This window comes from Scardinius erythrophthalmus, assembly GCF_964197995.2.
Source record: "Scardinius erythrophthalmus genome assembly, chromosome: 7".
Classification (NCBI taxonomy): Eukaryota; Metazoa; Chordata; class Actinopteri; order Cypriniformes; family Leuciscidae; genus Scardinius; species Scardinius erythrophthalmus.
In genome coordinates this window covers 14,861,969-14,874,712 of record NC_138227.1, presented here as the reverse complement: position 1 = coordinate 14,874,712, position 12,744 = coordinate 14,861,969, and the positions used below count along the sequence as shown (strand labels likewise).

General features: G+C 39.8%; 2 protein-coding genes across 24 annotated transcripts in view; both read left to right on the top strand.

Moving 5' to 3' along the window:
• The window catches only part of LOC308693715 (E3 ubiquitin-protein ligase TRIM39-like), a gene marked incomplete at both ends in the record, with an annotated part of 764,022 nt that overhangs the window by 136,052 nt on the left and 615,226 nt on the right, over positions 1–12,744 (top strand). The gene's annotated exons all lie outside the window — the stretch shown is intronic.
• Positions 1–12,744, top strand: part of phldb1b (pleckstrin homology-like domain, family B, member 1b) — a 74,947-nt gene that overhangs the window by 34,151 nt on the left and 28,052 nt on the right. For all 23 annotated transcript variants that reach the window (XM_081371369.1, XM_081371378.1, XM_081371379.1 and 20 more), the window contains one exon: positions 888–2,389. In XM_081371369.1, the coding sequence (XP_081227495.1) occupies positions 888–2,389 (1,502 nt within the window). The remainder of the gene's footprint in view (positions 1–887; positions 2,390–12,744) is intronic.

Sequence of the window (12,744 nt, the reverse complement as noted above, 5' to 3'; positions counted from 1 at the left end):
CTTTGACGTTTATCCTCTCAGACTGGAGCCTGGCAGACTTTTTGGTAGCCACTGTTTCTACTTGAGCATTCGTCTTCTGTGGGATTGGCAGCAGTGTTAAACTTGTAGGTTGTTGAATGGGGCTAATGGATTAAATGCATCTCTGCAGCGCCAAAAGAGCTGCAGGTACTTGCATTAAAAGCTCAGGTGTAGTACTGAGGATAATAATTGGGGTTATGTGAGGAGAAGAAGCCAAATGCATCCACTTACTCTTAAGTGCCTTTCTCGCTTTCTGTACTCGGATTGGCTCATCTGGCTAGAGATGGGAATTCATTTTGAGATTCGATTTAACCGGTTGTTTCAGTTAACAAGTTCAGCATTTTATTTACATCATGTAATGATGTCATTTAGACACAAAATATTAAATGCTCCAAAACTTTGTCCCAGTTCAGTTTAGTTTGTTGCATGATTCAGCTAATAATAAACTAAATATTATTTGTTAGTGCAATAAACAATACTAAAATTAATTTACATTTATTGGCTGAAGCTTCTGTATCTCATTCATTAACAGTCATTAAAATATTTCTAGTATGTTTTTTTGTAACATTTCTGCTATTACACTAATGTAACTTCCTTTTTCATCCATCAGTCAAATCCTTAAATACTGTTCAAGTGCTCATTATCAGCTCACCTAATAGTTTGAAAGAGACTATTTTCGATTCAATTATTTGGTGATTTGCCGACAAATCGTTCAGACTGGCTTTGTAAACCATTTTCACTGATTCATTGAAAAGATGGAATGGTTTAATCATGAATCAATTATCAATCTACACCTGAACTGTTCTAAAAGATATGCCTTTTGATTTTTGTGTATTGCAAATTCTTATAATTGTTATCTTTTCCTTCAGATTCTGAGAACTTGGTCAATGGGAACCAGCCGTCAGGAGTGCCAAAATCTCACTTGGTCTCCAACGAGAGAGTGCGCCCTGAGCACAGTGCCATTGTCAGTTCCATTGAGAAGGACCTTCAGGATATTATGGACTCATTAGTCATGGATGACCCTCAGCCCTCTTCCTCTGAGTCAAAGAAGCCCTCTGGTCATCCTATCTCCCAGTCTCCCCTGTCCCCCATGTTAAATGGAGGAGGCCGCTTCCTTCTCTCACCCCCAACGAGCCCTGGTGCTATGTCTGTGGGCTCCAGTTACGAGAATAACTCCCCTCCTTTCTCTCCACTCTCGTCCCCATCGGCCGCCAGCAGTGGCAGCTACACCAGTCCCTCGCCGAGTGGTTGTCAGGACCAGTTTCACACGCTTCCTCCTGTGCCAGTGAGGTCTTCTAGTTACAATTACACCAGCCAGCCACCCATACCTCAGCCACGGACCATACTGCCCAGCTATTCCGGTGGCAGCAGTGGGCCAAAGGTGCCTGAGAGTCCCAGACTCCAGCGAAAGGCTCTTTTAGAAGCACCGCCAAGCCCAAAGCCAAGTCGTAGGGGGTTGAACCAAGACAGCTTGGTGGCTAAATCCCCAGACAGCCCCATACAGACTCACATTCTGCCCTTAGTCTCCATCTCTACTGCTCTGTCTGATGCCCCATCTGTCAGTCGGGTACCAGTTCCAGGTAGTCCCAGATTCACCCCCAAATTCTCCACCACATCCCCATCCTCCTCACCCTCTAGTCCCAGATCCAAAACTGCCATTGTTCTCCAGGATCGCCCCTCAAGTCCTTTCCGGGAACAGCCTCAGCCAGACCGCTCCTTGACGTCCAGCCCCTCTCACCAACTCTCCCCACCCTCGCGATCTTTCCAGCCCCCCTTAGACCCCATTGTCCACATCATTCAGGGTGGACCTCCACACCCGCATCCTCGCACACTACAGCCTCCAGAAAGTCCGCGGCTGGCCCGCAGGAACCTTGAAGGGAGCAGCATGAGGGAACTTCCCCCTCTCAGCCCCTCTATAGCCCGCAGGGGGGTTCCTGTGCTTCCAGGAGCTCTACCAGGAACCCTGCGAACTCCAGAGATTCCATGCCCAAGAATTGTGCCAGACAGTCCCAGACTCCGACGGAAAGCAGGGTCTCCTACGGAGGAGCCGTTCAGTCCTCGTGGTGTGCGTGCTCGTAGTCCTTCACCCACCTCCGGACATATGGGGGAAGGCAGTGGACGGAAGGGCAGTTTTGGGAACTCGCTGTCTTCGGCCTTCAGCCTGGGTTCTCTACCTGGGTCATCGCCCCGATCCAGTCCCAGAAGCCACCGGAAGATGTCAGCAGGCCACAGGGACCTCCGGATGCCTCACCCAGGCATGAGGGAGCGCAAAAACAGCATTACGGAGATCAGTGACAACGAAGATGATCTTCTGGAGTACCATCGACGCCAAAGAGAAGAGCGACTCAGAGAGCAGGAAATGGAGAGGCTGGTAAGTGAGAAGCACACTTAAAAATACATGCATTTATATAACAAAATATAAAACCAAGTGAGATTTATGAGAAATCTGACTTCACATATCCACTAAAATGTCCTTGAGACCGAAGTAAAGTGCAGTTAGCTCTGAGAAAATGTCTAGAGTCATTTCTTTGCAGATGCCCACTTGAAAGCCACATCATTGTATAAAGAATCTGTCTAAGAAATATTCCCCGTCTCTGTTTGTACATGTCATGTACGGTGCTGCCTCTACATGCCTTCGGATGATATGTAAATTGCAAGTTTCTGCAGTTAATATTTTCCAGAAGAGCTCCTCAGTGGACACTGATGGCTGAATCTAATCTTAACACACCTAGCAAGCATTAGCATTTGTGCTTTTGGTGAGAATGCAGGACATTTGGAGGAAATGCTACTACACGTCTCTGGCAGAACTGACACACTGACTAATCCGCTGTCATGCTGAGGCAGAGGGCTCTGATTTTACCATGGCAACCCCATTGTTTGTTGTCTCTTTTATTGAGAGGTGGGAGGGAACAGTAGACATCTTGGTCCGGTTTGCAGCCCAGAATGAAGCCGCTGAGACAAAGGCCCCTGTGAAGTTTTATATGTGTTTGTGTCTGAAACGTCTCTTGTCTGTTTCCCTTGTAATTACCCATTGTGACTGTTTATTTCTCTCAGAAAAGGAGGTGAGCGTACAAAGTTATGCTTCAATACTCACAACAGAGAGTATCTAGTATGTTATTTGCTAAGCATGTGCAGTTCTAGTAGATGCCCTTAGTATGTTTATTTGGCTTTTTGCCGATTAAATGTACTGGAATAAATGTAGAAAGAATGAGCTAAAACAAATGAGCTCAACATGCCAATGACCTCATCCCCACAAATGTGCTTTCTCGAGAAAGGTTTAGTACAAAATAAGTCAAACAAAAAATGACCTTTGATACAGACCTTGTTCTGAAATATTTGCAAATTGTTGAGTGTATATAGCAAATAATGTTTGCTTGGTGAAGTAAGATCTGACTTTCTATTGATTTTTTTTTTTTAGCAACTGTATGACTGTCAGCCATTACATCACTCATTATCAGAACCATCTGTCTTGTGAACTGACTTTCACATAGATATTTTCTGGTGGCTTCTGTGGTCCATTAACAAACGGCCCTCATCTGTTTAGGCGGTTATATATCTATACAGCAGTTTGCATATCGATAAAAAACATCAGAGTGTGATGCATCTGACATGCGAATCAGCCACGTTGAGCTCATTTGACTGCCCGGTGGCTCTTGACGAGAAGGAGTGGGAGACTACCTAGCATGACAAGCAGAAATGTGCTCCAGGGAATGTTACATTGGGCTTTGATTTTGGGGTTTTGACAGCTGACTGTCTTACAGAAGAGAGGTCAGGACTGTGGCAAAACATCACGTAGCATGGCATGGCACAGAAAGCATGTTCACTGCAGGAATCAGGAAGGAGACAGTGGTGTTGACCGCAGTCTGCTGGCTAAATCGTTAGCCTTCATGAGCAAAGGTGGCAGATTTCAAATCGGATACTTCCAAGGTGTCCCACAACTAGCTAAGCAATGAATTTGAATGCAAACGGATTGTTTTTTAGGAGTAGGGGTGTACAGTTAGCTATTTACTAGAACATTTTTGATTAATGCACCTGAATTTTATTTTATTTTTTACTGAAACACCGAAACCGAAATTGAAGTTTTAATTTAGCCAAAAACTTCTTTTTTTTTCTTCTTTTTTTTTTTGCTGTTTTTGCTGAAAATGGTTGGCAAAATTTCAGTGCAACACTAATTTTGAGGAACTAGTCACTGGATTTTGTTGCATAAAATCTTTGAACAATACTCAGTTCAAAATTACAAATATCTGCGTATTACGCTTTATTATTAGTTATCACAAAGTCAGATGCAACTAAACAGCAAGAAAAGGGTTTTCTTAAAGACTTATTGTCAGTAGGCCTTTAGGTTCAGTAAATATGCTGTTAATGAGCTCTATGAAGGACACCACTTAGCAAACTAAGAGCATCTAAATTATTTGTTTTTTCCAAGGAAAATAAATCATGAGTATGTCTCAAAACTACACAGTGTTTGTAAGTATAAGTGTATAATTTTTCTTCATTTTCTTGCATGTACAGCTGAGTGAATGTGAGCCAGTTCGGTGTGCAGTGCATAATTTATCATCCCTAAACTGCCACAAGGCTCCAGAGGCACACATGGTTACCTTAGATACAGCCTTGGCACACACACACTTTGCATATGGCGTCAGTCACTAGAAGACTTTTCTGTCAGTCAGCTCGAGTGCCATACTGATGCCAGCCCTGCTAAAGATGACCTCGTTTTTTGAGAGCTCCCACAATGACATCACATTTCCATTACTCTATAAAACTGACATTTGCTGCACAGTGAAAGCAGAAGTGTCAGGGAGGATGCATACTGTTTTAGAGAGAAGTTTATTTACTTAAACACAAATGGATTTTTTTAGGGGACATATCAAATTGATTAATCGCAATTAATCGCATCTAACAAGTTTGTTCACATAAAATGTAAACAAACTTGTTAGATGCGATTAATCAATTTGACGGCACTAAATATATTCTATTGTATTATATTTATATATAATTGTATTATATATAATTTTATAATAGATATAAAATAAATATAATATATATATATATATATACTGTATATACACACACACACATATATATAAAATGTTTGTTAAATATATGTCTGTGTTTCTCTGTGTATACACACACACACACACACACACACACACACACACATATATATACTATATATACACACACATTTATTATGAAAACACAAACTTTTATATTAGATGTGATTAACCGATTTGACAGCACTACTTATATTATCAGGAGAATTTATTAGGATTTCTATTTGTGCTATCCTTGCTGACATATTTTAATTACACACACAAAAACATATATTATGATATAACTCCTTTAAATGAACTGGAATGGTTGTAGGTTTATGAGGGATGATGACAGATTGATTGTAAACTGTTCTACTATGAAGACATAACCACCTCCACACTGTTTTTAGGGCAGACACGGGTCATCTGCACAGGAGACACAAGGGGGTCTGTATGTCAAGCATCTGTCCCACTGCTCTCATGGATTAGCACACTAAACATATCAACTTTCACTGGCCACATTATGCAAAAACATCAGTGTTTGTAGCTGATAGACAGGGAAGAAGAGACAAGAAGTATCTATTGTGATGCGTTTACCCGGCATGCAACTGCGTTATGACCCAGTAAAGTGCAATTAGAATCTTTTCGATGAAGATAAAAGCAGTATCCTCTGACACAGCAAGATGCATATGAGCTCCCTTTGGAGAATTTTGTTGATGGTTTAATGTGTTCCCTTCCTGTGCTCTTGCAGTTCAGTGTAAAGTGAGATCTGCTCTGGGACGGACGAGAGAGAGAGAGAGAGAATTTGGGTAAAAGAGACCGTTAACTGACTTTCTGTGGTGCTGATTATCTGGGTCAGTGGCAGTCTTTACTCATTCCGACCCGGCTCTTGTAATTAAGACAGTGAAGAACAACACTGAGTGCTCTTAGCAACAGCACATTTTGTTATATAAAGCAATGTTTAAGGATTCCCAGAATGATCTGTTCGACATCTGTGCAGGTGACCATGAAAGGGTTTTGTTTTGGTTAGAAGTTTTTTATCCTATACTGTCCATCACCTTTAGTGCTTATGTTCCCATGATTTAGATTAATAAAGACTTGTGACAAACTCCAAACCCCAAGTATTGAACATCACTGCATAGAAAGTCCCACTTGTTTGTGGTACCAACACAAATGAAACCTCAAATAGTTCGTTGAGGAGAGGGAATACACTTACGATTTGTGGAGGAAAAAAATAGTCTCCATATCTACAGCCCAAAATATCATAGATATCATAAAGCCAACATTCTACTTCCCAGAAAACTCTAGCAACCACTTAACAACACTCTATACAGCAACTGCTCTGGAAACGCTAAAACCATTCAGAACACCTTAGCAACTACTTAGCAATTAGCCTAGCAACTCACCAGGACACACTAACACCGTGTCTACGCTGAATGTAACAGCTTGAGGCTGTCTACACTACACTTTTTTAGGATTAAACTTTGTAGATCATTTCGTACATACTTCCCCATGCAATTTTACTGTTTTTCATTTTTACAGTAAAAATGCTACAGTAAAAACCTATTATGTGGTTGACTGTAAGTCTTACCATATGCTGTATTTACGGTAAAAAAAACAGAAGTCCCTGCGTGACATCACACGATTATAGTTTATATAAAGAAGTTTCTTCTAATTTTATGTGAACAGTTATGTATTTTAATAATATTTAGTATTTATTGCATTATTTTAGTGTCATGTGTTACCCTGGTGTTTCGTCCTTGTGTGTATGACCCTGTGCACCATGAGTATTGGCCATGACAGGGGATTATTAATTTTTTTATGTCACACATATAATGTAAATGTGTGATAAAATTCAAATTATTCTTGGCCCCTTGTGCAGAGACCCTCCTCTCTCTTTGCAACGGTGTTTTAGATAAGAGCTGGCAGTGAACTATAACTGTTCAAAAGCGTCCAGGGGATTCACACGAGAGACGGTTAGTTCTGTCCTCTAGTCTGCGGCATTTCGATGATCTAAGCTTGGCCATTAAGCGACTAGGGGTGGGAATCTCTATAGGCACCTCACGATTCGATTTGATTACGAGTGCTGCGATGATAAAACGATTATCGATGCTTTTTTGCTTTTTTTTTATACAGATTTTCTTTTTTCTCACTGTGTGACTACTTGGTACTTTTTAAATCAAAGCATTTGTAATGATCCATAATGAATTTACTTGTAATATATTTTAATTAAACTAATGTAAGTGATTTGGCAATACATGTTGCGATAGAGTTTGTAATTCGCTTTGCCTTTTCCGAGTTGAGTGAAAGTTGTCCTGGTTTCCACGTCAGTGCTGTTTGATCTGACATGTGGTTTATAACAGAATTCTGCGCCAAATTTGAATGCTTCCAATTAGATCTCGCTGCGATGTTATTGATTCTGCAGTGAATTCAAACGTGTTCTCACTGGATTTCCCAGCGCTGTGTAATAACAGTGTCGCGTAATTGAGATCGGCCTACAAGTAAACCTATTCTGAGCTCGCGCCATTTCATGTTCATGTTCTGAGCTTGCGCTCAACGTTCCGGCAGCTCAAACGAATACGCGGTTCCGTTTCACTTTCGTTTCGTTTGCCGATTGATGTTTCTCGTATGTAACAGAAGTTGCAGCTCTTATCAATTGGACAACGTGGTGGTCACACCAGTGCGACCTATTGTCGCCCATTTGGTCGCAGTCTGGAGCCCTACTTGCATAAAGTGTGGCTCTTGTCCAGGTCCTTTTTCCCTTCAACTTCATAGCCAAAGTTATGCTAGATTTTAATGCAGTGGGTGCCGGTCGGATTTCTCGCTCAACCGTGCGTCATTCGTCTCTGTTATGTGCACATCTGCACGCCACAGACTGTGGCATTACGTCATCATTTAACATTTAGAAAATCAATTTTTGACATTTGTGATTCGATTCAGAATCGTCCACAGCCGCATCGCGATGCATCTAAGAATCGATTTTCCCCCACCCATAGAAGCGTCACAGGGAGTCAAACCGATTAACCGGATGAGGCCATTGACCACAGGCTGATATCCTCACCTTTTAATGCATTTGTACACATAAAAGTCAAGGTCTAATATAAACCACTATTTATGGCTTGTTCTTTTGCCAGGTATCTAAAGGCCCTTAGAGAGTGTCCTGTTTTCACAGAGGATATTGCATCCCTCATGTGAATTATATGCCATATTCTGTACAACAGTAGAGTAAAGTTTATCTTGAGCCTATTAGAGCACAAATAGACCTTTCAGTCTACTTTCAGAAACACAAGCGAGAGTACATAATGACAGAACTTTCATCTTCGGATGAGCTGTTCCTTCAAGACTAAAATTTTAAATAAAAAATACTAATTTAGAACGTTTTTATGGTTTATCTCAGGCCTGATGAAGAAAAAGCAGACTGGTTGCTCATGCGTAGCTGTTTGTTTAGTCTAGGATAGAACTTTTAACAGCTTCTGTCAGATCTGAGAACCAAGTTCGCGGTTGTGTTTACGCTCTTTGAGGCTATATGACATTTCCTCACAACCTTATTTAGTTTTTCGAATACTGCGTGTTTATTGATGGAGTTATCAATGAGCTAAGGACTAATGTAAAAACTCTCCATTGCATTTTTGGACTCTGGATGCTTCATTTTGAGGGTGAAGCAAGCTTCCCATGTTTCACAGCTGCGTACGTCTAGACTTTTTTTTATATTCCAAAAATGTAAGCTGTTTTCCTCAAACTCTGTGTGAAATTAGAGGTTCCCATCATGCTGAAGTGCAGCATGAACAGATACATCTGGTCCTGTCGACTTAGTTTGTGGTGTTTTTTCCCCCAAACATATTAAATAAGAAAGCAGTTGTTTATGCTGTGTGAAATATCACATACAGTACTTCAGTAACAGAAATGGCGTCCCAGGATGTTTACTAGAGGGCTTAATGTTACTGTGCTTGGTTTAGTCTGTAGTCTGTGTTTGAAAATATTGGGTTTTCTGCAGGCAAGCTTTGAAAAGAGGGAAGAGAAAGACTTCTTTAAAGGAGAAAGTCATGAAAGTTCACCCTATGTATTTGCTAAATGCATGCTATAGATCTTATTGTGAACAGTTAATCTGTGCATATTATTATTATTGTGCTTGAATTTTATTAAATGGAAAATGTGCATTGTGCAATAGCCATGTGCTGGGAGATCACAATATCACGCTTTAAAATCTCTTGGATATTTGTTTTGGATGCCCAGAACGGAACCGATTTAAGTCTGTCTGGTTTAAGGTATTCAAACAATCCAGGCACGTCACAGCAGTAAGAGTGGCACCCACATTGACCCGTCACACATTTAGAGACAGAAAAAGATCAGGAAGAGCAGGGGGAGAGGCTCCGACATGGCAGGGGGTTTGAGAGGCTCTGACAAAGGATTTGAGGAGCTGTACGTTTGTGTGTCATTCCAGACTGAGGGAAGATAGTGGAATGTAAGAGCTAGGATCATAAGGCAAAGCCCGTGTCTCCTGAGCTCTGATTGGTCGATGTGTGGTTGGAATGCATACAAATGAGTGAGCAGAAATGAGAGAGCTGGAATGTTTCTACAAATACCATCTCTTAGTTTTTGTTTGGGGTTCCAATGTTGCTAATAAGCATCTGTGTAAAATACTGTACCATTTCACTTTGGATACGTTCACACCACCGTTGAATGTGGCCCATTTTTTCTTTTATATTATTTTTTTTTGTATGCTGTATGAATCAGAAATTTTTAAGTCCTAACAGTGCCATTCAGTAGTTATTCAGAATATTTTCAATGTTTTTCTTCTTTCTTTAATTCAGTGAAACTGAACTGAAAAGTTTTATATTTATGTTCTTATGGCTGGTCCATCATCTCGGATCACCCTCAATTCAAACACTGTACTTATCTGATTCAATCAGTCAATCAGTAATTTCAGAATTAATAGGATTTTTTACATCAGTCTACCTGGGCATAATATTAGACTTGGTTTACTTTTAAAATAATTTATGAATTTCACTTTATGAAGGATTACACAAAAAAGTGCAAAAGTATATTTATAAAATATATTTAGATTATACAATAATTTATATTTATTATATAAAATGTTTGATTATTTATTATTATTATTATTATTATTTCTATTATTTCTAACTATTTATTAGATGTACATTATTGATATACTGTGACACTGGCTTTGAATAATGGCAGAAAGTGATACTAAAAGTTATTAGATAACTTTTAGTTAAATGAGATAAATAATAAATGAGAGCGATTTTAGAAAGAAAGTTCAGAGGTTTTATAATTGAATATAATAAGAAAATATGATATATTATTGAAATTTGAACATCATGAACATCAACTTTTTTTTTTCTAAACGGGATATTAGTGGAAAATCCACTTTGGTTTGCGATATAAATGTAACCCTTGCCGTTTCCCCAAATGGACACACACCTGGGTGAGAACTCTGCCTTCAAGACACACGTTTTCCAAAAAACTCACAGCATAGCCGGGAGATGTGTAAACAGAGGGCTACGTCTGTTCATTGCTGTCATCTGGAAAGTATGAAACGCTTAACGGTTATCCTACATACCGGTACAGTGGAAACCGTCTATATTTTTCCGTCTGGGTTTCAGCATGCAGTGAATAGTAATTTTCACATTACCGGTATTTCTCCATCTTAGAGAACATCTGACCAGCACCCACGCGAGCCATGTTGTTTAGTGAGCACTGACCCCTGAGTGGGTTTCAATGAATGCCATTTAAACTGACTGTGTTTGTTTTAAAGCCTTGATAGATATAACAAGCCATCCACTTCAGTGAACCTCTGTGAACATTGATTCATATCATTAGCAGCCACCGGCTGAGATGTAGTGCAGTTACTTTATGTACCTACCGGCTCAAACTTTGAGAAAGCAGACCAAAGAGTGTATGTGTGTGTGTTGGAGGCGGAGGGACTAGGGGCTTTATTTGTTCATCTGTCTCCGTGTGTGTGTGAGTTCTGGAGAGCTAGTCAATGAGGAAACATCTGAGAGAACCACAGGACTCGGAACTAGTGTGCGACTTTTAACACGTCACAATGAGGGTGAGTGAGAGGTTTTCATTGCATTCTTTTATCAAGGTTAGTTTTATTGTGCATATAAAAGTGTATTTAAGTCTAAATGTACCAATATTGTACTTTTAGACATATTAAACTGCCATATTCAGTCAGTGTGCATATTCAGTAGTCTGTTGTTATTCAGTCAAATGTGTTATATGACCAGGGCTTAAACAAATTCCTTCATGTGTTGAATTTGTGCTCCTTTACAGCACAATTAAACAGCATATTGCTTTAGAAGTGTTCAGGTAGCCCCAGTTTTGATTGGAAACACTCATGAAGCTTGGCTATAAACTCTGGGATCAGAGGCTTAGCAGGCCTGTATGGAAACAGATCAAATGATTATATTCCCTCCTACGGTTCCTTCAGCCTCTGTGTGTTTCAGAGCGCTTTTAAAACTCAGGGTGCGCCACCATGATCTTAAACAGTTTCCTTCCCCTGGGGGACCTGCTAATGATGACAACTACAGAGGACCCTTTAAACTCATAAACGAGTTTATGCACATTGGGGTCTGCTGTAGTCCTGGTCTAAACTGAGACTAAACGTCTCATTTAGAAGGGAGAGCCTCTATGTTCAAAAATCTCTAAAATGGGTTATGTTGCTGTTGGCTTTAGTGGAGTGGCGTGAAGTGCAGATAATTAGCTGTTATTGTATACAGCAATTGCTGGTGCAAATTGTAGTTGACAAGAAGTTTTCTGTGATATCACCCCTTTGGTATTAGAAGAGCCTGGAAGCCTGAGGAATGAAAGCTTTTCGTAATTCAGACGTGTAATTTTCTGGATGAGACACCCCTGTCAGGTGAAGACATGTTGATGTGATTCTGATGTGATTGAAAGTTCTCCTGTTTGTGGAGCTGTGGACTTTTAAAGTGATTCATGTCACACTTGATCAGTTTCAATGGTCTCTCTGAGCCTAATTTAAACCAAAACACATTGGCTCAAAAATTTATATTCAATCATGTGTGCACACAGCTCTGAAAAAAAAAATTAAGAGACCAAAATTAGCAGTTTATATGTATCTGTTTGAGTCAAATGAACAAAGCCAAGCTGCTTAAATTTTTTCACCAGGAGTGGCATAAAGTCGCTCAACAGCAATGTGACCGACTGATAGGGAGCATGCCAAGATGCATGAAAGCTTCGATTTTAAATCTGGATTATTTCCCCAAATATTGATTTCTGAACTCTTTTTTTGTTTAAAAATGAATATGCACTTGTTTTCTTTGCATTATTTGAGGTCTGAAAACATGGGATCTTTTTTTGTTATTTTGACTAGTTGCATTTTCTGCAAATAAATGCTCTAAATTACAATATTTTTATTTGAAATTTGGAGGAAATGTTGTCAGTAGTTTGTAGAAGTCAAAAATGTTCATTTTACTCATTATACATATAAATAAATCCAGAGAAACTGCTGATTTTGCAGTGGTCTCTTAACTTACAAAAATTACATAATGAGCTAGTACAACATAAATCCATTTTCCAAACCGTGTTTTTGTCTTATCCTGAATCAGTACGGTACACCTATAATAAGTGTTTATATTCTGACTATTTTAGACTGGTTTGGGTTGCACTACTGCAGAGTAGGCCAGTACCCGTGTGACTCGTCATAGAC